Source organism: Jaculus jaculus, chromosome 5 (genome assembly GCF_020740685.1).
Source record: "Jaculus jaculus isolate mJacJac1 chromosome 5, mJacJac1.mat.Y.cur, whole genome shotgun sequence".
NCBI lineage: Eukaryota > Metazoa > Chordata > Mammalia > Rodentia > Dipodidae > Jaculus > Jaculus jaculus.
Window position 1 is genome coordinate 175,776,343 of NC_059106.1, and position 20,823 is coordinate 175,797,165.

At 43.3% G+C, this 20,823-nt stretch overlaps 1 protein-coding gene across 1 annotated transcript in view; it reads left to right on the plus strand.

Moving 5' to 3' along the window:
* The window catches only part of Otof (otoferlin), a 111,040-nt gene that overhangs the window by 61,762 nt on the left and 28,455 nt on the right, over positions 1-20,823 (plus strand). The window contains exons 6-9 of the mRNA XM_045148768.1: positions 6,454-6,527; positions 8,460-8,586; positions 9,043-9,097; positions 17,099-17,230. Coding sequence (XP_045004703.1) covers positions 6,454-6,527; positions 8,460-8,586; positions 9,043-9,097; positions 17,099-17,230 — 388 coding nt within the window. The remainder of the gene's footprint in view (positions 1-6,453; positions 6,528-8,459; positions 8,587-9,042; positions 9,098-17,098; positions 17,231-20,823) is intronic.

The window sequence follows — 20,823 nt, forward strand, 5'->3', positions numbered from 1 at the left end:
TTTAAAATATTTAAAATAAAAAAAATTGAGATCTGTTCAAAACTACGGTTCCAATATATTAAAAATTAGTTCATGAATGTGTTTTAAGTAGTCTGAACTAATTAGCACTGGGTGCAGGTGGAGGAGGAGAATCTGTTAAGATTCCAGGTAATTCATAGATTCAATCAGGGCTGGAGCTACAGCTTAGTGGTAGAGCACCTGCCCAGCATATGTGAGGTCCTAGGTTCAGTCCTAGTTTGAATGAATGGGTAAATAAATAAAAATAAGGGCTGGGATGTCGCCTAGTGGTAAAGCATTTGCCTAGCCATGTGGGAGGCTCCATGTTTCCATGTTCAATCCCTGCCACTGCAAAAAAAAAAAAAAAAAAGAAAAGTAAAGGTAACAAAATAAAAGGTTGCCAAACATTGTGGCACACACTTTTAATCCCAGCCTTCAGGAGGCAGAGGTAAGAGGATCACTTTGGGGCTGGAGAGATGGCTTAGTGGTTAAGCGCTTGCCTGTGAAGCCTAAGGACCCTGGTTTGAGGCTCGGTTTCCCAGGTCCCAAGTTACCCAGATGCACAAGGGGGCGCACACGTCTGGAGTTCGTTTGCAGTGGCTGGAAGCCCTGGCACGCCCATTCTCTCTCTCCCTCTATCTGTCTTTCTCTCTGTGTCTGTCACTCTCAAAGAAATAAATAAATAATGAACAAAAAACATTTTTTTTAAAAAAGAGGATCACTTTGAGTTTAAGGCCAGCCTGGGACTACAGAGTGAGTTCCAGGTCAGTCTGAGTTATTGTGAGAACCTACCTTGAAAAAAAATCATAGCTTCATTCATTGCTTTACCCAAAACATTGAATTCTAATCATGCTTGTTACACATAAGCAAAAGACATGACCATGTAATGATGAAGGCAATGTACTGTGAGGGAAGAACTCCATGCAGAGACCTGAGGGATAGAAACATTTGCTAGGTTCTGAGTAAGGCTAGAAGCCTCAGATAGAGGGTGTAACAAGGCTGGAGAGAGAGGTCAGTCTTAGGATGAGTGAGAGATGATGTGGATGCTAAGCTAGAACTCTTAGGCAGAGGGCTTTAGAGTCTAGGTTTCTGTGGCTACTTAAGATGTCAGTGGTTTACCTATGAGCACAAGCCTCCTTTCTGCTCATCCTAGGCTCTCTATCTGAAATCACCTCAAAATGCCTTCTTGATGTCCAGCTCCCCACTCTAACAGACTGGCCTGATACCTATGACTATAGCTGGGGTAAGAGGTGCCTCACAGTTCAAGCACATGGTAAATCTGCAATATATGCTGGTTCTTTGGCCCTACATGATCCTAATTTCTTGCCAGATGAGATTAAACAAGATAACATGTATTATCATTTTAATATGTGGAGGAATAGGGCTATTTAAAGACTAGAGAAATGGGATTTCTAAGAAGAGATTAAGCAAATTGAAACTTTTTAGCCTGGAAAGAGAAAACAATGGGAAGAGCCTGCAGTCTGACACTCAGTTATGCAAAACTGGTTGGTTGCTATCTCCCCTGAGAGATCAATGCAAGCAGATGTAAGTTGTAGCTTAAGATTTGACCTAGGAAAGAATACATGCTCTCAGGAATGCATGGGACTCTAGGATAAATTGCTTTAGGGAGATGGGAAATCTGTTTCCATGATGCTATTTGCTTCAGCTTTGCAAAAGACTAGGATATCAAAGACAACTGAGGAGCCAAGATCCCAGGCACTCCTAGAGTCAGGATAAGCAGTTAAGGGTTTCCAAAAGCCCCTGGTATAATAGGAATGCATGTACAATTGACCAGCTGAAGACAAGATTGTCCTCACATAAAATGTCAATCTGAGCTGAAAATGTAACTCAGTAGTAGATCCCCTTGCCTAGCATGTAGGAGGCTTGATGCCCAGAACCACAAAACTCATAGATAGATCATAGATAACAGATAGAGACAGATTGATCTAAAAAGTCAAAACTGGGGCTGGAGAGATGGCTTATCGGTTAAGTGCTTGCCTGTGAAGCCTAAGGACCCCCGTTCGAGGCTCGATTCACCAGGACCCATGTTAGCCAGATGCACAATGGGGCACATGCATCTGGAGTTTGTTTTCAGTGGCTTGAAACCCTGGCATGCTCATTCTCTCTCTCTGTGTGTCACTCTCAAATAAATAAATAAAAATGAACAAAAAAAAAAAAATAAAAAGTCAAAACTAGAGCTGGGCATGGTGCCACACACCTTTAATCCCAGCAATGGGAAGCAGAGGTAGGATGATCGCTATGAGTTCGAGGACACCCTGAGACTACATAGTGAATCCCAGGTCAGCCTGGGCCAGACAGAGTGAGACCCTACCTCAAAGAAACAAAAAACAACAAACAAAAAAAAGCCAAAACTAACTGAAATATAAAACATTTTAAATATCCTTATAATTACAAAATTACCTGTACTTTCAAAGCATGGTGTTGGTTGCCTGTATTCCTAGCACTTGAGAAGTAGAGGCAGAAGGATCAGGAGTTGAAGGCCAGCCTCAGCTATATATTGACTTTGAGCAAACCTGATCTAATGAGACTCTCTCTCAAAAATAGAAAGGTGTGGTATCTCACACCTCTAATCAAGCATTCAGGAGGTTTAGGTAGGATTTCTGTGAGTTAGAGGCCAGCCTGGGCTGGAGTCAGACTTTGTCTGAAACAAATGAAAATATTTCCCTTTGCCCTTTACCCTTTGTAGAAAGGGCTTTTTAAGTAGTGAACTTCTGATATGTCATTGATCAGAAAATCACAAAGGCAATGGTAGCAATTATTGTATCTTTTGCTACCCACAGTGCATACAAATTGGAGAGTGAGTGCAACATGGAGCCTATAGTAGAAATTGTGGAAATGATATTCATCACTATATACATCTGCATTGTTCATCAAGAGACAAGCATAGCATTTTGAAACATCCCCAGGCACACAAGAGTACTACCAATGAGGCTGTTATTGCAGATAGTTAAATGACATAGTGTTAGGAAAAGAGATTTTGCCTGTGAATTATTTCAGGGTATACAGAGATGACTGGATATAAGTATAGACTTTTAAAAACTCTCAATATTTACCTCCAAAAATATTTACTTTAAGGAATTAAAGTGATTTTCAACTTCAAGGGTCATAACTGCTCAAGGGGTGCCCCAGGACCTAAGTGAGTGACTATGTAGGATTAGCACCAGGAAACCCCCATGTCCAGCTACTTAGCAGTACTTATGAGCCTCAGGAAGGAGAACCTGATTCAATCCCAGGGTGCCAAGCAGCTAGCTGCTCCAAGAAGAGCCTCTTCTGTCCCAGACAGCATTTGGATTTGTCATCTCAGGATGCTTCCTGCAGAGGTGGGGAGACTGGCTGGAGTAGGCTGCCATGGCAATGGCTTTGGGTAGGTCACACGTGGAGTGGAGTTGGGACTCTAGGAATGGCCTAGAAGAAATTGTGGAAAGGCAAATGCTGAGCCTTCTAGGAGAGTACTGGATAATTCAGGAGAGAAGTAGTAAAACAGTGAGGCTGGGCAAAAAGAAACCCTAAAGGTTGAGACAGGCTGGCATAGCATAGAGTGAGGGCTCACATGAGCCATGCTTCCTGAGGCTAACCCTATTGCAGGAGTTAGAGTGCAGCTAGAGTCCTGTCTGTTATGCCTCCAGTTGAGGGAAAAGGCCCCAGGAGGCTCAGAATAAGTCAGGCAGGATGGCTCATTTCCTAACACCACACAACAATGTCTAATGAGTTCATTATCTATTCAGTCATATGTCAGCAGTAATTTAGCATTTATCATAGTCTCTTCCCAAATGTGTTGATACTTGTGTCATTTTTGAATGAGTACCTTCTCTATAAAACTCTTCATAAATGATATTCCAATCTGCAAATGATGCTGACACACGAACCACAGCCACACCTACAATAGCCTTTGCATCCTTTGCCAAAATTCCTAGGGGTTGGGATGGATTCACACTCAGAGCAATTCAAAGCATGGAGGTAATACAGCTAAGGTGGAGTGGGAATTCTGCAGGCCTGTGAGACACCTGCATCTAGCTTTAATACAAAGTACTCCACATCATGGAATACTGAGATTATTTTCTCATTTTGGAGCCTCAGTTTTTCACTGATTGAATGAAGAGATGCATATGTTTCTCATAATTGCTAGCAAAATGAAATGAATAAACATGAAATGGATAAAATGCCACTGGTTCACAGTAGTTGTTCAAGAGTTTTAATCTCATTTTGGTTATTTTATATATGTTTTATATGTATGCCAATATATAACTTATTTCCCTTTAAACTTTTTTTTTAAAATAAAGGAAAATCTGGGGCTGTTGCTCAGTGGCAGCCTACAGTTCAAGGTACTGGGTTCAATCACCAGGAATGGGACATGACAGTGCATGCCTATAATTCCGGGACTTAGGAAGTAGAGGTAGGAGAATCAAGAATTCAAGGCCAGCTTCAAAAACAAATGAAAATAAGCCAGACATGGTGGCACACGCTTTTAATCCCAGCACTCAAGAGGCAGAGGTAGGAGGATCACCAAGAGTTTGAGGCCACACTTAGTGTACAGGTCAGCTTGAGCTAGAGTAAGACCCTACCTCAGAAAACCAAAATAAATAAATAAAGTGGGATGGAAAGATGGCTTAGCAGTTAAGGTGTTTACTGGCAAAGCCAAAGGACCCAAGTTTGATTTCTTAGGACCCATGTAAGCCAGATGCACATGGTAACATGTGTCTGGAGATTTTTGCAGCAGTTGAAGGCCCTGGCATGCCCATTCTCTCCTTCTCCTCCCCCCACCTCATCTGCCTCTTCCTTTCTCTCTTTCTCTCTCTCAAATCAATAAAATAAATGAAAGAAAGTGTAAAAAAGAATTCCAGTTTAAAAAAAATTAAAAAAAAAGTACCAGACAACTGGAGAAAAAAAGAACAGTTCTTAGAATAAGATCATCTTCACATCTATTCTGTGCTTAAAGTCAATAGTTAAAAACCACAGAAATAAGATTATCAATTGAGAGAATACAGAGAACAATAAAGATACTGAGCCAACTAATAATATAATTCCAAAGACATCAGTTTTTCTTTTGTAGAACTTTTTCCTTCCCACTTTTTATATCCATGATACTTTGGAGGACAGACACATTATATCAGTCTTATTTCATCTTTTTAGGACATCACTGAATATATCAGTGACCTGGCACCACATTAAAGTGATGGTTCTTATCTGCCCATGCTTTGCCCTGTTTCTGAACGGTAACATTCTGGATTTAGGATAGGGATAGGTTTGGCTTTCTAATCCAAGGTTAAGGAGTTACAGGTTTCTAGGATATTTCTACAAGTAAAGGGGTTTTCCCAGGCCTCACAGTATATAGCAAGAAGAGCAGGGACCTGGGGTTTGGAAACCATCCTTGAATCTCTTCAGGGAGATGCAAACCCAAAGTCAGTGGGCTCTGCTGGAAGCAGATTAGTAGTGGTCCTATACCTACCACCATGGGATCTTTCAGAGAGAGACACACTCAGGAAGAGGAGAATGGGAAGCAGAGGGAGTCAGGTGTCCCTCTCATGCAATATGGATGGGGTAATGGAATACTGCATCTTACCCCCCCCCCCACTGATCCTACTCCCTAACCTCCTGGCTCTGAGGACCTCAGGCTCGGCTGCAGAGCCATCACTGAAGGGCAGGGAGCAACCCTGCCCCCGTCCCTCAATCCCCTGACTGCAAGGCTCTTTACCTGGGGCTCACGGCCAGAGGAAGAGGTAGGAACTATGGACTCAGAATTAAGTTCCAGTGGGAAAGTGGGATTCTGCCTTGAGGGTAGACAGGCAGAAGGGGAAAAACTAGAATGAGATAGTTGGGAAAAGGCTCATCACTTGGTACCAAGGAGACACCCAGGACACAGAAAGGCTGGAGAAAGGCATGGCATGCTTTGTGCAGTATGGCCATTTGAGGCTTGATCTCATCCTCATCCTCAGCCTCTGTTCCTTGGAGTCCCCCAGACCTGCCCTTCCATTCTGATGCTGTCTCCTGACATCTGGCTTTCTTCCCAACCTGCTCAAGTAGGGTACAGGGATGAGATGATGAGCTTGGGGACAAAGCTTAGCATAGAACTCTGAAAAGATTTGTATAGACAGGGGTGGATTTGGGGCTGGAAAGACCAAAATTCAGAGGCATTCCAAGTACTTCCTCTTTCCAAGCTCCAGGCTTCTTCTTCCTGGTTGGACAGGGGCCCCAAATGCTCTTTGGTCATGGAAAGCGATGTACTTCCCCCATAGCTCCTCATTAGGGAAGTTAGGTCCTTAATATATATTTTGAGAACACTAGGTAAAGGGCAGTGGCTGGGGGAGGGGAATGTTCCTTTCTCTACTCCTTATTCCCCAGGCTTTGGCTTTTGTGTATTTGTGTGTTCCAATACGCATCCATTTTCCTCCACTTTATCTGGTGCCCACCCCCCACCCCCCCCCACCCCCGCCCCAGAGCCGGAAGGAGCGTGTTCTCCGCCATGAAGCTCGGCAAGACCAGGCCCCACAAGGAGGAGCTCCAAAGACAAGGTAGGCTATGTGGGCCTTCCCATGGCTTAGTCAGTCCCTGTAGCCATTTCTTTGCATTTATCACCATTAAATCCCACCTAGGCAAGTCTCAAACAGCCCTCCTCCCCCATCCTACAGAGCAGCCTGTGCCATGTGAGGGGTCTGACCTCCTATTAGTGGTCTTGGAGGCAGGCCTCACCTCTAGGGAAAGATGAGATGTCTATTGAAGCCAGGGATGAGCAGCATCAGGGCTGATAAAGATTAGGATAGCAAGCCTGTGCCAACTGAATAGGCTGTTCCTCCCATCATGGCATATTCTTTACACAGAAGCCCAAAGGTTTTTAATTAGAAAATGGATTACAAAGACAAACAAACAAACAACAACAACAACAAAAAAAAAAACAGGCTACAGCTAGCTTTTACTGGCAGACCCTTGAGGCCTCACTGGACCTGGAAGACTGGAATGGCGTATGGCACTTGGTCTCTCCAGCAACAGGCTGGGAAGAGGGTCTGACACCTTTTTAAGAGGGATTAAAGATAAGGAAAGAAGTTCCATGGAGATTGGAACTATGTGTAAACCATCAGGGCTCCAGGCTTCCCTCCCAAGCTTCCCCTATGTAGCTTTCTCTCTCTTTCTACCTCTTGCCCATGCCATTTCCAATTGTACCTTTCTCCTTAGATGGAGAGTTCAGCTACTGCCTGACATTCAAACCCACCTTTTCTGGATGGCTTTTCCAAATCATTTTGCATCCCACTGGATTCACACAGTGTGCATGGTTAAATCCTACATTTTATCATAACTTTCATGGATGAATTGCTTCTTAAACCTCAGTTTCCCTATCTGTAACATCACAATAATGTCTGTTTTGACAGATCTTGGAAATAAGAACTAGAGATTTGTGTGCAGACTTAGAGAGCCAGTTAAAAGTAGCTAGTGTCTACACTCAGGGTCCTTTTGAATAGTTCCCCTCTCTGGGGGAGACTCTCTAAATGCCATATTTCTATGCCCCCATTCAGTGGGAAGCAGTTAAGACTGACCAGTCATCATCCTTTTTCTTCTAATAGCAATTAGAGTGTCTTCTTAAGAGAATGGAGAATAAGAGGGAGTAGGCAGTTAGGGTGACTTGGCCCCTAAAATAAAAGGGCAGGCAAGGTGGGTTGCACTTGCTAGAATTTTTATCTCTTACCTAGACATGTTTTTCCACAGCAACCTAGACCCCTCCTGGTGGGAGATCTTTGATTTAAACATTGTTGTTGGTCAAGTTTAGTGCCCAGAATGTGGTGTCAGGACTAGCCTCTTCTTGAGACAGCTGTCCCTCTGGTTCACCTGAGCCAGAAGGCAGGGCCCACCATCATAAGGTTATAAATACGTTTGTGAGGGAAGGCTCTCTGAGCTGCCTGACCACTTGGGAACTTCCATCTGCTGATGAGTTCTCCTCTGCTAAGCCAAGGGGAAAGTCCCCTAGCCTTTACTCTCTACATGGGCTCTTATAACCTCCAGCTCCCCACATGGCAGTAGCTCTTTGAAATTTCTTTTATCTCTTTTCTTTCCACGGTTTGACCAGGCCCTCCATATCGGATATCTAACAATGTGGGTACCTTTTTTTTTGGCTCTGTACTTCTCAAAATAATGTAACAATTTAATTTTTTAAAGTAGCTATTGTCATGAGAGGTATGTAAGCATGGATTATTTCCTACCTTCATCCACAAAAGCTATTCAATGCTTTAGTGAATAGTATTTAATAAAATAATTACATTCAACTAAAATAAAAAGGCAAGACCAGTTATAATGCCAATTAAAATAAAAACCAGCATAAGAAAAATTGTAGGTATACACATTGTAGCATTCTAAGCAGGCACCACCAAATATATCTTGAATGTGACTCCACTTTAAAGGAGAAATATTCCCAATCCCTGTGTCCACTCACCTACAATGACCTTCTTCTTCCCCAGATGAACCAGCAGTTCTGGAGATGGAGGACCTTGACCACCTGGCCATCCGGTTGGGGGATGGGCTGGATCCTGACTCAGTGTCTCTAGCCTCTGTGACAGCTCTCACAACCAATGTTTCCAACAAGCGGTGAGTGGTTTGAGCCTTGCAACCCCTCCTGACTTTTCTGTGTCAGGCAGAACTAACGTGCCAAATTTGGGATTTCGGGCAGAGGATTGATGACTTTGGGCAGCTTCTTCCTAGACCTGCTCCTTTCCCCTTGTCCTTGGATATCTTCTTGCCTTTCTCCTTGTAGAGGCAGATTACAGCAGATCATTTGAGCCCCTGCAGGCTGAGGGAAAGCACAGAGCTGCCCAGCTCATATGTGATTCTTCTCACCTAATGTCTGTTCCCCTGTTACTTCTGCCTTTGGTTCTCCATTAGTGCCACTTAGGATAAATAGCCCCATATCTTGGCAGTCATTAAGTATTTGCAGACCATGATTCTGTCCATCTACCTTTTCTGTATGATCTAATGATGGCAGTAGCCCTTCTCCCTGCAAGCAGACCCCTCACACCAACTCTAACAATACATTCTTCTCCTCAGATCTAAGCCAGACATTAAGATGGAGCCAAGTGCTGGGAGGCCCATGGATTACCAGGTAGGTGGGTACCTGGAGACTTTAAGCCTTACAGACTGTGCTAGAATGGGGCATTCCCAGCTAGGTGTACATTCAGAGATATGAATTGGGGGTCATAGAAAATGACAAGATGACTATAAATTCTCAAAGCTTTTATCTAGGAGGTGTCCAGATGCATTAAATCAGAGACAAACAAGCCCAAAGAAGAGCTTGAGGTCTTTGTTTATGCTGTTCAAAGCCCCACCAAGCTTCTGTGTTCATTGCTAGTATCATAAAATAAGAGAGGCCTAGGAAAACCATAAAGAGAACCCCACACAGTCATACATGTGCATGCACGTGCATACACACAGATATTCAAGTATTTCAAATATGAGCCTTTGAAGAAATTTGAAGTATATTTTTAACTGTTCTATATTATTTTAATGGCGGGGTAATCTATTATCTCTGGATAATGTGAATTGGGGTAATTTTTTGCTTCTTTTTGTATCTCTGCATTTTCTAAGGTTAACACTTCAAAATTTAATTAATTTATTTATTTGGTGTATGTGTATGAGTGTAGGTGTACACATGCTATGGCACCTGTTTAGAAATTAAAAGACAAAATAAAAAATAAATAAATAAAAAGAAATTAGAAGACAAGTTTCTGGTCAATCCTTGCCTTCCACCTTGAGGCAGGATCTCTCATTGTTCACTGCTGCATTCTCTAGGCTAGCTAGTCCATGAGCTTCTGGAAATTTTCCTATCTTTGCCTCTCTTCTTACTATAGATGCCCTGAGATTACTGAAGCCTACCACAGCTTTTGGCTTTTACATGGGGTCTGAGGATCTGAATTCAAGTACTCAGTGTTGCACTACAAGTGCTTCATTCACTCAGCCATCACCTCAGCCTGACACAACTTTTTTTATATGTTTCTAAAACTAGGGACAAAACCGCTGTGACTTGGAGGGGCTTATAAGCTGTAAGGTTGTGAATGTGGCCATAGTGCAGACAGAATGAGAAATAAGCTTCACTTTGGATGTTGGAGTAGGAACACAGCTTTTGCAGGGCTAGACCGTCAATCTTAGCTGATCTCTAAGAGTTGAGCAAAACCTGAGATACAGAGTTGTACTGACACAACTCAGAACAGACAGGTTACTTATTTACAGAGTGAAAGCAAAGAAGGAGGAAATATCTTTCAAAAGGAGATATCTTTCAGGATGAGCCTAGGGACCCTCCATGGCCACAGTTGTTTGTGCCCACTCAGTGACCATCTTGTGCCTGAAAAATAGCCACAGGTATTGTTAAATGGTGCTACCCTATGGTTTTAGATGACCTGAAGCCTTTGAGCCTCTTGGAGGTTTGGGAATGTTGCCTATCCATTTCCCTACTAACTTGTAGCTTGTTTCTTCTTCTTTTTCTGTTTTTCAAGGTAGGGTTTCACTCTAGCCTAGACTGACTGGAACTCACTCTTGCTTCAAACTCACAATGATCATCCTATGTCAGCATTTCGAGTGCTAGGATTAAAGTGTGCACCACCAAGCCCAGCTATCTCTAGCTTGTCTGTTAAAATCCAAACACATCTGAGGCTGGAGATATGGCTTGGTTGGTAAAGTGCTTGCCACACAAGCATGAGGACCCAAGTTTGGATTCCCCATCATCCATATAGAAGTCAGGCATGGTGACATGTGCCTGTAATCCCACCACCAGGGAAACAGGAACCTAAGGGCTTTGTTTGCTTGCTAGTCTAATCCAATCAGCGAGCTCTGGATTCAGTGAGAGACCTTCTCTTAAAAAATAAGAAATAAGGTGAATAGTGATTGAGGAAGACACCTGATGTCAATCTCTGGCTCAAACCCTCACATGCATGCATGTATGTGCCCATAAAAATATGAGCATGCATTCTTACACCCAAGCACACACATGCACCTGCAAAAATAATGTTCTGAGGCTTCTAAGAGCCCAGGGTATTGCTTCTATGTACTGATATCAGGAAAATTCCATAGACCAAACTTGGATACTCAACTATTGGCCTGCTCCATAAAAGCACATCAAACCAGACATGGTGGTGCATGCCTTTAACTGCAGCACTTAGGAGACAGAGGTAGAAGGATCACCATGAGTTTGAGGCTAGCATGGGACTACAGAATAAGTATCAGGTCGGTCTGGGCTAGAGTAAGACCCTACCTCAAAGAAACTAAAGATAGAAAAATAAAAGCACATCAAAAGTGAAGTATTGGGCTGGAGATATGGCTCACCAGGTAAGAGTATTTCCTATGCAAGTATGAAGGCCTGAAATGGCCTGAGTTCAATCCCCAGCATGCACTGCACCCACTTGTAAAAGGCTTGGGCATGAGCATAAATGCCTACAACTCCCATCTTGTGGGGAGAATCACTGAAGCTTGCTGGTTAGCCAGTTTGACAAGAAAAAAAGAAAGAAAAGAAGGAAGAAAGAAAGATAGAAAGAAAGAAAGAAAGAAAGAAAGAAAGAAAGAAAGAAAGAAAGAAAGAGGAAAGAAGAAAGAAAGAAAGAGGAAGGAAGAAAGAAAGAAAGAGGAAGGAAGGAAAGAAGGAGAAAGCTGAACATGATAGTGCATGTCTTTAATCCCAGGCAAAGGTAGGAGGATTGCTGTGAGTCTGAGGTCAGCTTGATACTAAGTAGTGAATTCCAGATCAGCCTGGGCTAGAGTGAGTCCCTACCAAAAAAAAAAAAAAAAAGAAAAGAAAGAAAAAAGCAGCTTCGGACACATCAGACACAGTGTTGGATTCTACTTCAAGGAAACAATAAAAACAATAAAGGGCATCTGACAGTCTACTCTGGAGTCTGCACATGTGTACATGAGGCATCTGAACACCCATATGCATATACTATATATATATTTCTATATATATATATACTATATATATATATATATATAGTATATATATATGTGATATATATATAGTATATATATAGTATATATATATATATATATATATACTATATATATATATAGTATATATATATATAGTATATATATATATATCACATATAACATAACACACCAAAAAATGAAGTTGTTCATATAATTTATTTTTTAAAGGTTTATTATATGCCACTATATTATTATATACTGTACTAGAATCTAAATCTGTGTTTCCATCGAAGTTAATAAAATTCTTACAGCCAGGTGTGGTGATGCACATTTTTAATGCCAACACTTGGGAGGCAAAGGTAATAGGGTTGCCTTTAGTTCGAGGGCACCCTGAGACTACATAGTGAATTCCAGGTCAGCCTGGGCTAAAGGGAAACCCTACCTCAAAAAATAATAAAATAAATAAAAATATAATTCTTGCAAACCACCCAAATATAGTTGTTACTATATTTTATAGAAAGAAATGATACCAAAGAAGTTAGCTTACCACCTCAGGTCACAGGTAATCAAGGCTACAGCTAGTTCCAACCCCAACGGTGAGTCACAGCCACTCTTTCTTTATAATACAGTTTTCTGGATAGTTGTTCCTTTCTGGTCTGTGGTTCACTTTCACTCACTACTTACTGCTTCTTTTCAAACTGCTTCCTTCCAAGACTTTTATTACCTAGACTAGGCATTTTCCCTACAAAACCTTTATACACCTGAGTTGAACAAAACATTTACGGTATTTCATCTGGCAGGCCAGTATCTGCTGGTAGATCCATTCACAACTTGCCTGCAAGTATTTATCCCTTGATAAGAGAGAGCTAAGAGAATGCAAATTGATGTGTTTTTACTTCCAATAAATACAGTGACCAAAGCAATAAAACCAGCAGGGACTTCTCTCCCTTGAAGTTGGCTCTGATAAGTTAGAAAAATCCTCAGGGCTGGAGATGGCTTACTGGTTAAGGCACTTTCTGTGAAGCCTAAGGACCCAGGTTCAATTGCCCAGGACCCATGTAAGCCAGATATACTCCATGACGCATGCATCTGGAGTTCATTTTCAGTGGCTAGAGGCCCTGGCACTCCTATTCTCTCCCTCCCTCTCAAATAAATAAATAAAATACTTTAAAAAATTCCTCAGGAAGTATTTGCAACTGGTGAGAGAAGGGAACCAAGCATAACTTAGTACCAGGAAGGCTCGGGCCCAGGAAGGATCCTGAGGGCCAGAACCACTAATAAGAGGTCTGAAGGGGAAGAGATGATGTTGAGCCCATAATCCATGGCAGTTAGAATGTATATATCATGTATGTTCCTGATGGTTAGTATCTCAAAGGGAATCAGCCACTGTCACCCACCTGTGAACATGCAGCTTCTCCACCAGCATGAGCAATGGTCTGTAGTACAGATGCTCTTTTTGTTGGGTCTTGAGTCTCTTCTCTGCCCTCTCTTTCTAACACCAGGACTTAACAACTTGTCACCTCCAAACAGCTCTCCAGTTCCCAACCCCATTTTTTTCTCCCCTGTCAGATCTGAGACTCCAGCCTCAGTTGCATTCCTGCATCCTTTTCTCTTGGTCTCCTTGACTTCATATTACCTCCCATACTCTACCCCCATTTCATTGCTGGTGTGATCTGCAGAGCTGGTTAACTTGTACCTCTGGACTCGAGATAAAGGGAGGCAAATGGTGTTACTGAGCAGTGGTACTTGGCATTCACAAACTCTCAACTAATGTTCTTGATGCATGAGCAGATCCACCTGACGCAGGTCACAAGCCACCATTATTCTTGAGACAGAGTAGCTTTACCACTCAGCATTGTTCCTTGCAGTGGCTTTCATGAAGCGACTTGCTAATGCTGGGCTCAGAATGTGTCAGGTGGTCACATGGCTCCAGTTGTGGTTCCCTTTGCTCTTTGGTCTTATACTCTGAAAAAATGAAGTTTGGAACTGAACTTTATCTTCATTCCCTGTAGTATTCTCATTGGTGTTAGGGTTTATATTTTTATAACATGCTAATTGGAGAAAAGTATAGCCTATCTCCTCATGCAGAATATAAAAGAATGACCAATTATTTTTAAACATGTTATTTATTTATTTGAGAGAGAAAAATAGAGATAGAGAGAAAGAAGGAAAGGGATAGAGGGAGAGAAAGAGAGAGAGAATGGGCATACCATGGTCTCTAGCCATAGCAAACGAACTCCAGATGCATGTGGTACCTTGTGTATCCAGCTTATGTGGGTACTGGGGAATTGAACCTAGGTCCTTAGGCTTTGCAAACAAGTGCCTTAACTACTAAATCATCTATCCAACTCAATTATTTTTCTTTTTAATTTCAAATGTTGTCTTTAAGTCTGAGGCAGAGGCTAGAAGGCTGTAGGAGTAGCCTTCTCTTCATTCATTGCCATGCTCTATGCCTCTCCTGCACTCTGAAGTTTCCCCAGGGGACACCCTTAGTCAACAGAGCACATCCCCTGATTCTCTCTTTGCTCCTTTTAACTCTCTGCCATCCTTCCTGTCTGTATCACCCTCCCACCTCTACTGTCAGCTTCTGACCCTGGTTGCCATTGCTGGTTATGTTCCATAGAGGAAGATGGAAACTTATGAATCCTGAAATACGAGAGATGACAAAAGACTGTCATTATGACCAGGCTTCAAGATGAAACACGTGAAAACTAACCTACCTTGTATCCCCTCTGGCTGGCATTCTGTAGAAAAGCCAAAACCGTGCTCTGCTATACTCTGGTCTGGAGTTACAAAGATCCTTTTATGAGAGGGAAAGGTGCTAGTTGTAGGGGGAAAAAATAGAATTTTTAGAACCTTTTGCATAAGTTTGTGGAAATTAAAACTCTATACACTGTTGTGCAAAGAATATTCCAGAAGGCCTTCTAGTATGTCTTCACAGTAAACTTCTTAGAGCTGTTAATTAGCCATGTTTTCTTTTTAGCTCCCTGAAGAAACGGTGATCACTGGAACTCCTTGAAGCATGGATTCTAAACATCTAAATCCCAGACTCTTTGGCTTTTCAAGCTCCAAAATAGAAACGTTTACTTTCATAGTTCAAGTGTTACTTCAGTGTGCAGTCAGTTTTCTGTTTCTGTGCTTTCCTGGCAATGGTCTCCTTGGCATTGGGGCTGCTATTTTCCTAACATCATTTCTGATGTGTGAATTTTTCTTGGACTTCAGGCTATTTATAAGACCTTGAAGAACACAGTGGCTGATAATTTTAGTGGTGATTCTTGTTATATAAAAAGGTAGAATAATTCCTCTGAGCAAAATTATATTTAGAAGTTGTATCAAAGACAGCAATGGAAATACCAGATCTCTAAGATGAGTGACACAAAGAAGAGCCCTTGCCATCATATTAACTAGTGGGAAATGCTGACAGCAGTTAAGGGAGGCCTTGTGTTACAATGCCCATGGGGCAATCTAAAGCATCATACCATCCCTACCTACTTGAGAGATGATCACTGCTAATCTAAGAAGCCATTTATACCAGTGGCCCTCATTTCAGGGGCTTTCCACATCATGATGCCCTTGACATATGTTATCTCACCTGACCCTTACACAGTATGGTAGGTAGTTCAGGTCTTGATTGGGAGCTGAAAAGATTGTGCCTCAGTGAGCCCATACTCTTACCTGTTGGTGTGCCAGGTTGGGACTCAATACTAAATCCCACAACCCCAAGTTGGTACTTCCTTCTATTTTGCCTTGGCAATCCTAATGGGGGCTGACTCCTCCAAATCTAAAGCAGTAACTAATAACTTGAAGTGAAGGTTCAGGAAAAATAAATGCTACATCAGAAAGGACTCAGCAGGACATACACAGCATACCATCACAAGACATGAAAAGGTAATCCAGTGGGCACCAAAGTCTACCCTGCCAGTGGTGGCTCATACCTTTAATCCCAGCACTCAGAAGGCAGAAAGAAGAGTTCAAGGCCAGCCTGAAAACCTCAAAAAAAAAAAAAAAAAAGAAGAAGAAGAAAGAAAAAGAGATGGAAGGAATAGGGCTGGAGAGATGGCTTAGCGGTTAAGCACTTGCCTGTGAAGCCTGAGGACCCTGGTTCAAGGCTCGATTCTCCAGGACCCACGTTAGCCAGATGCACAAGAGGGCGCATGCATCTGGAGTTCGGTTTGCAGTGGCTGGAGGCCCTGGTGCACCCAACCTCTCTCTCTATCTGCCTCTTTCTCTCTCTCTGTTGCTCTCAAATAAGTAAAAATAAACAAAAAAAATTTAAAAAAAAAAGAGATGGAAGGAATAGAAATGTAAAAAAGGGAAAACTTTAGAAAGTAAAGGACATATCAGAGGTTGGCAGGCTGAAACAAGAAATCCTAGAATAGGAGATCAAAGGCAAGTTCATGAGGACTATAGCAGTTGCTTTCTTTTTTCTGGAACAAAATACTTAACTAGAAGCAGCTTGTGAAAGGAAAGGGTTTATTTTGGCTTATGGTTTTGACAGGAGGTTTCATCTTGGCAGGGAAAACATGACAGGGGCAGCATCATATCTTTACATTTGCCAGGAAGAAATAGCAAGAGTGAGCTGAATGTGGCAAGTAGGGTTGGGTTATAATACCCCAAGGTCCTCATCCAATGAAATACTTCCTCAAGAGAGGCTTCACCTCTCAAGGGCTCCATGACCTCCCCAGACAACACCACCAACAGCTATAAATTAAGTATTCAAATACATGAGACTATGGGGCACATTTCACATTCAAATCACCATAAAGACATAAAAATTTTCTTGGGTAAGGAGGGTCTGGTGATTCTCCCTCAGACAGGGCCATGGCACCATGGAGAACCCAGAGCCCTGGAATCACCTGAAGACTTTAAGAAAACTGTTGCTGAGCCCATCTTCCACATCTAACAGGATTCAAGTATGGCCTGAGCACCAGTGTTTGTTATGGCTTCCTTTCCCAGGAGTCTGATGCCTTAGTGGTCACCAGGCCACACCCCTCTATTAATGCAGATCAGGAGCCAGGATAACCTAGCAAAGTAAATCAGAGGCCATAGTCAGTATAACCCCAGAATGTGACTCCAAACTGTGCTGGATACCTGTGCCCTCTAGCCCTCCTACTCAACCCCAAACTCTGATGGCACAAGATTCCAAAGTGCTTGCAGCTCTCCATTTAGCCTCCTCTTCTCCCTCATACAGGTCAGCATCACAGTGATTGAAGCTCGGCAGCTGGTAGGCTTAAACATGGACCCTGTGGTGTGCGTGGAAGTGGGTGATGACAAGAAGTACACATCCATGAAGGAGTCCACAAACTGCCCCTACTACAATGAGGTTAGTGGCCTCATGACTCAAGGTGGGAAAAGGGCCTACTGACGTGTGAACAGGAGCATCTGGGAGTTGGGAAGCAAACACCCATCAAGCCCCCTGCCTTTGCTCATCCTGTGCACTCTGATGAGCAGTGCCACACCCTCTGTACCACCAGTCTGGAAACCAACCTGGCTTTGTTCTAACCACAGACCAACCATGCAGCTGCAGCTCCCAGAAAAAAATCACCCCAGCAGTCACAACTGCTGTCCAGGCAAGTCCAGGAGCAAGTCAGCTTCCCTATTCCAGCCCAAGGTGCCACTGGAACCATGCATAAGTCCTCCTTGTACACCAGAGCCTCTCTTAAATGTATAAGATGCATTAACACCTGTCAGTCACTGCTCCCCACTGCATACATGAGGACACTGAGACTCCTGGAATTGAAATCCCTAATACCCTTGCTGGTTGCCTTTAGGATTACTTGCTCTCTTTGACCAGCTGCCTTTATGGTCATCTGAGCCTCTGAGAAACTTCCCTTAAAACCATGGCCTTGACTTTAGCTGTAAGGAAGAAAACACCTGGTGCCCCCCCACACACTTATTCCTTCCAGCTAGTTGAGGCTACACAGAAGGCAAGGGACCTCATCACTTCATCATGAGAGAGAAAGAATGCGTATGATTACATGTGTGTGTAAGTGCATGTGAAAGCCAGAATTCGACACTGTCTTCCTCAGTCCCTCTCTACCTTATATATATATTTTTGAGACAGGGTCTTATACTGATCCTTGAGCTCACCAATTCGCCTCAACTAGCTAGCCAGAAAGCCCTATGGATCCTCCTATCTCTCCTATCCTCCTGTCACTACTCCCCAGCACTGAGATTACAGGTGCATTCCAACATGCCTGGTTTTATATATGGGTGTTTGTTAGGAATTTGAACTCACGTCCTCATGCTTGTGTGGCAAGCACTTCACTGACTTAGTCCCCCATAATATAGAGGAGGAAACTGTGGCTTCAAGAAAGAAGGCTTCCCCACCATCCCAGAGCACTGCTGATGGGGCAGGGCCCAGAATGTGTGGCTACCTACTCTACATCTTCACTACTAGGCTTTAGATGTGATTGACACCAGAGAGAGGTACCCAGGCCTTCTCCAGATACCTGAGCACATGAGCTACCCAAAGTCTTAGAGCTCTTGGGCCTTCCTATCCTGGGAAGGAGACACCCTAGTCTGTTGCTGGGGCTTCTGGCAGCAAGTAGGGCCAGTCTGGCTTCATCTGTGTCCTGTGTCCTGGAATATGGGGAGGGGCAAAGGTACCCTTGGGCAGCTGTGGGGCCTCCAGCTGTGTACCTGCAAGAAGAAAACTCAGGTCTTCAGCCAAGCCGGGCTGAACTTTCATGGGTAACCACAGATGAACCTTATTCTCCCAACTGGTGTCCCTCAGATCCCTGGGGCAGAACATCACTACTAGGGGTACCTCTGAGCCCAGGACATTCAAGCTAGACATCTCTGGACTTACATCACGGATACATTCCTGACTGGAAAAGCTTCCACTGTGGATAAAGAGTCTACTTCCCCCTGATGACTATGGAGACAGGTCCTCGTGACATTCTGTGGTTATTTGATAGTGGTATAGCTATATTTTCCTGACTCAAGAATTCACCTTGCACCAGACCTACATATCTCACATTTTATCCAAGGTAGCTTCCCAGCTCTGTGGCCCCCCAGCAAACCCCTATTCTCCCTTATAGGGCCTGTTCAAATTTCTTTGCCTCAAACTGAGCCTCTTTCCCTTCCCTTTTGGAGTCAGAAATCAGTACTCTCTCTGTAAGCAATATGCACTGAGCATGGTAAGCACCAGGCTGTGGTATGCAGGGCAGTGTGGAAATTGCAGATAAGTCAGTGTTGAACTGCGGTCACATGTCACCTGCTAGCCATTGCTGGAAACCACTTTCTATACTCTGCTTATCTTTGGACCATCTTCTCTTTGTTCCTGGTCATGTCTGTGCTCTTTTACATAAAGCCAAGTAGCTCTGATTTTGTTTCTGTCTTTCTTCTAAACTAGGATTTCTCAAATGTAGCCCCTTGCCCCCCAGGGTATTTTGTAATGAATCAGTCTGTATCATCCAGTACACTGTAGGATTTATGCCAGGCCTCTACCCACAAGATGCCAATAGCAAGCCCCCCCTAGGTATAGCAACCAAAAATATTACCAGAAATTGGCAGACATCCCAGTGGGAGTTAAACTCACCCACAGATGAAACCACTGCTCTAAACTGTCTTCATGTGATTCCTTCCAGCCCCAAGAATGAGGCAGGCTCTCTTTCCCTTCTTTCTCTTCAGTGAAGAACACTGTCCTGTCCGTGGTATGTGTTGCTTCTGGCAAATTCTCTGAGCTGGTGAGAACTCTTCTTTGGCTCCACTAGAATAGCAGAGGGAGGTGGGGAAAATTGATATGACTTTAAAATTTCTTAGCAATTCTGAGAGGGAATTATATTTGGGAAATATGAGGTCCATGACTGTAGATGGCTCTGAGTGCATTTCTCGCCCAGCTTGGCCATGGGGCTGATGCAGTTCTGGAGGTGTCTGGTATGGTGGCCCATCCAGCCTGGCTCTGAACCTACCTGTAGAGAGAGACTCATGACTTTTGCCCTCCAAGAATAACCTGGCCACATACAGATGTGGCTAATCCCCTTCTCTGTGCAGGTATCTTGTCTGCTTGGCCATCACAGGAGTGCTCTTCTTCTTGCCCAATATCTACCTCTCACCTTTGCTACCTTTGGACACTTCTCTTTCTACATCCCAAAAGATCTGGCATAACACCATCCACCTACACTCCTGTTTTGTCTTTGTATTTCTTCTGGCTTCTTCTCCTTTGGCCACATGGTACTCTGAAGCAGACAGTCTAACCTCAACCAGAACCACCCATGGATGTTCAAGGACAGGAACCCGAAGTGTATCACACATAGATGAAACAAAGTTTCCCCAACTCCCACCTAGCTCTCCAGGGACCTCCTTTTTCTCTCCTCCACTCACAGTAGATGTGTGAGCTGTCCCCATTTCCTCCCTGCAGTCATTTCTGCCCTCCAACATCACTGAAACTGCTCTCCACCAGGTCACAGTGACTTTGCTTATATGATAATGTCTAATGTCTAATATCATCCTTTTGCCCATGACAGTCTAGCTCCTCCATCCTGTTGCCTGCCCCTTCCTGGGAACTCACATGCATCTCTATTGTTTCTTTGTCATTTCAGTTCCCTTTCTCCAGCTTCCTATCTTGGCATTACTTCCTCCACCCACCAAGGAAGTCTGCTGCTTTTTAGAGCCCTGTCCTAGGCCAGCTTAATCTAACCCTCCAACATTCTTCTTAGGTGTTGCCTTCATTCTCATGGATTCTGTCACCATACATGTGCTGATCGTTCCAAAATCCAGACTTTACTTGCCTCTCCAGAGCTGTAGACTCCCATCTTGGCCAGTAGCCCCTTGACCTATTAGCCATACACACTAATTAACCCTTTTTGTGCCCTTACCAGGTGCACATTTGGGTCATGGTGCTGACCAAGGTCCTTCATATCTACTTCACAGCCACACCTGCCAGTTTCCATGTGAATGATACACCTGGAG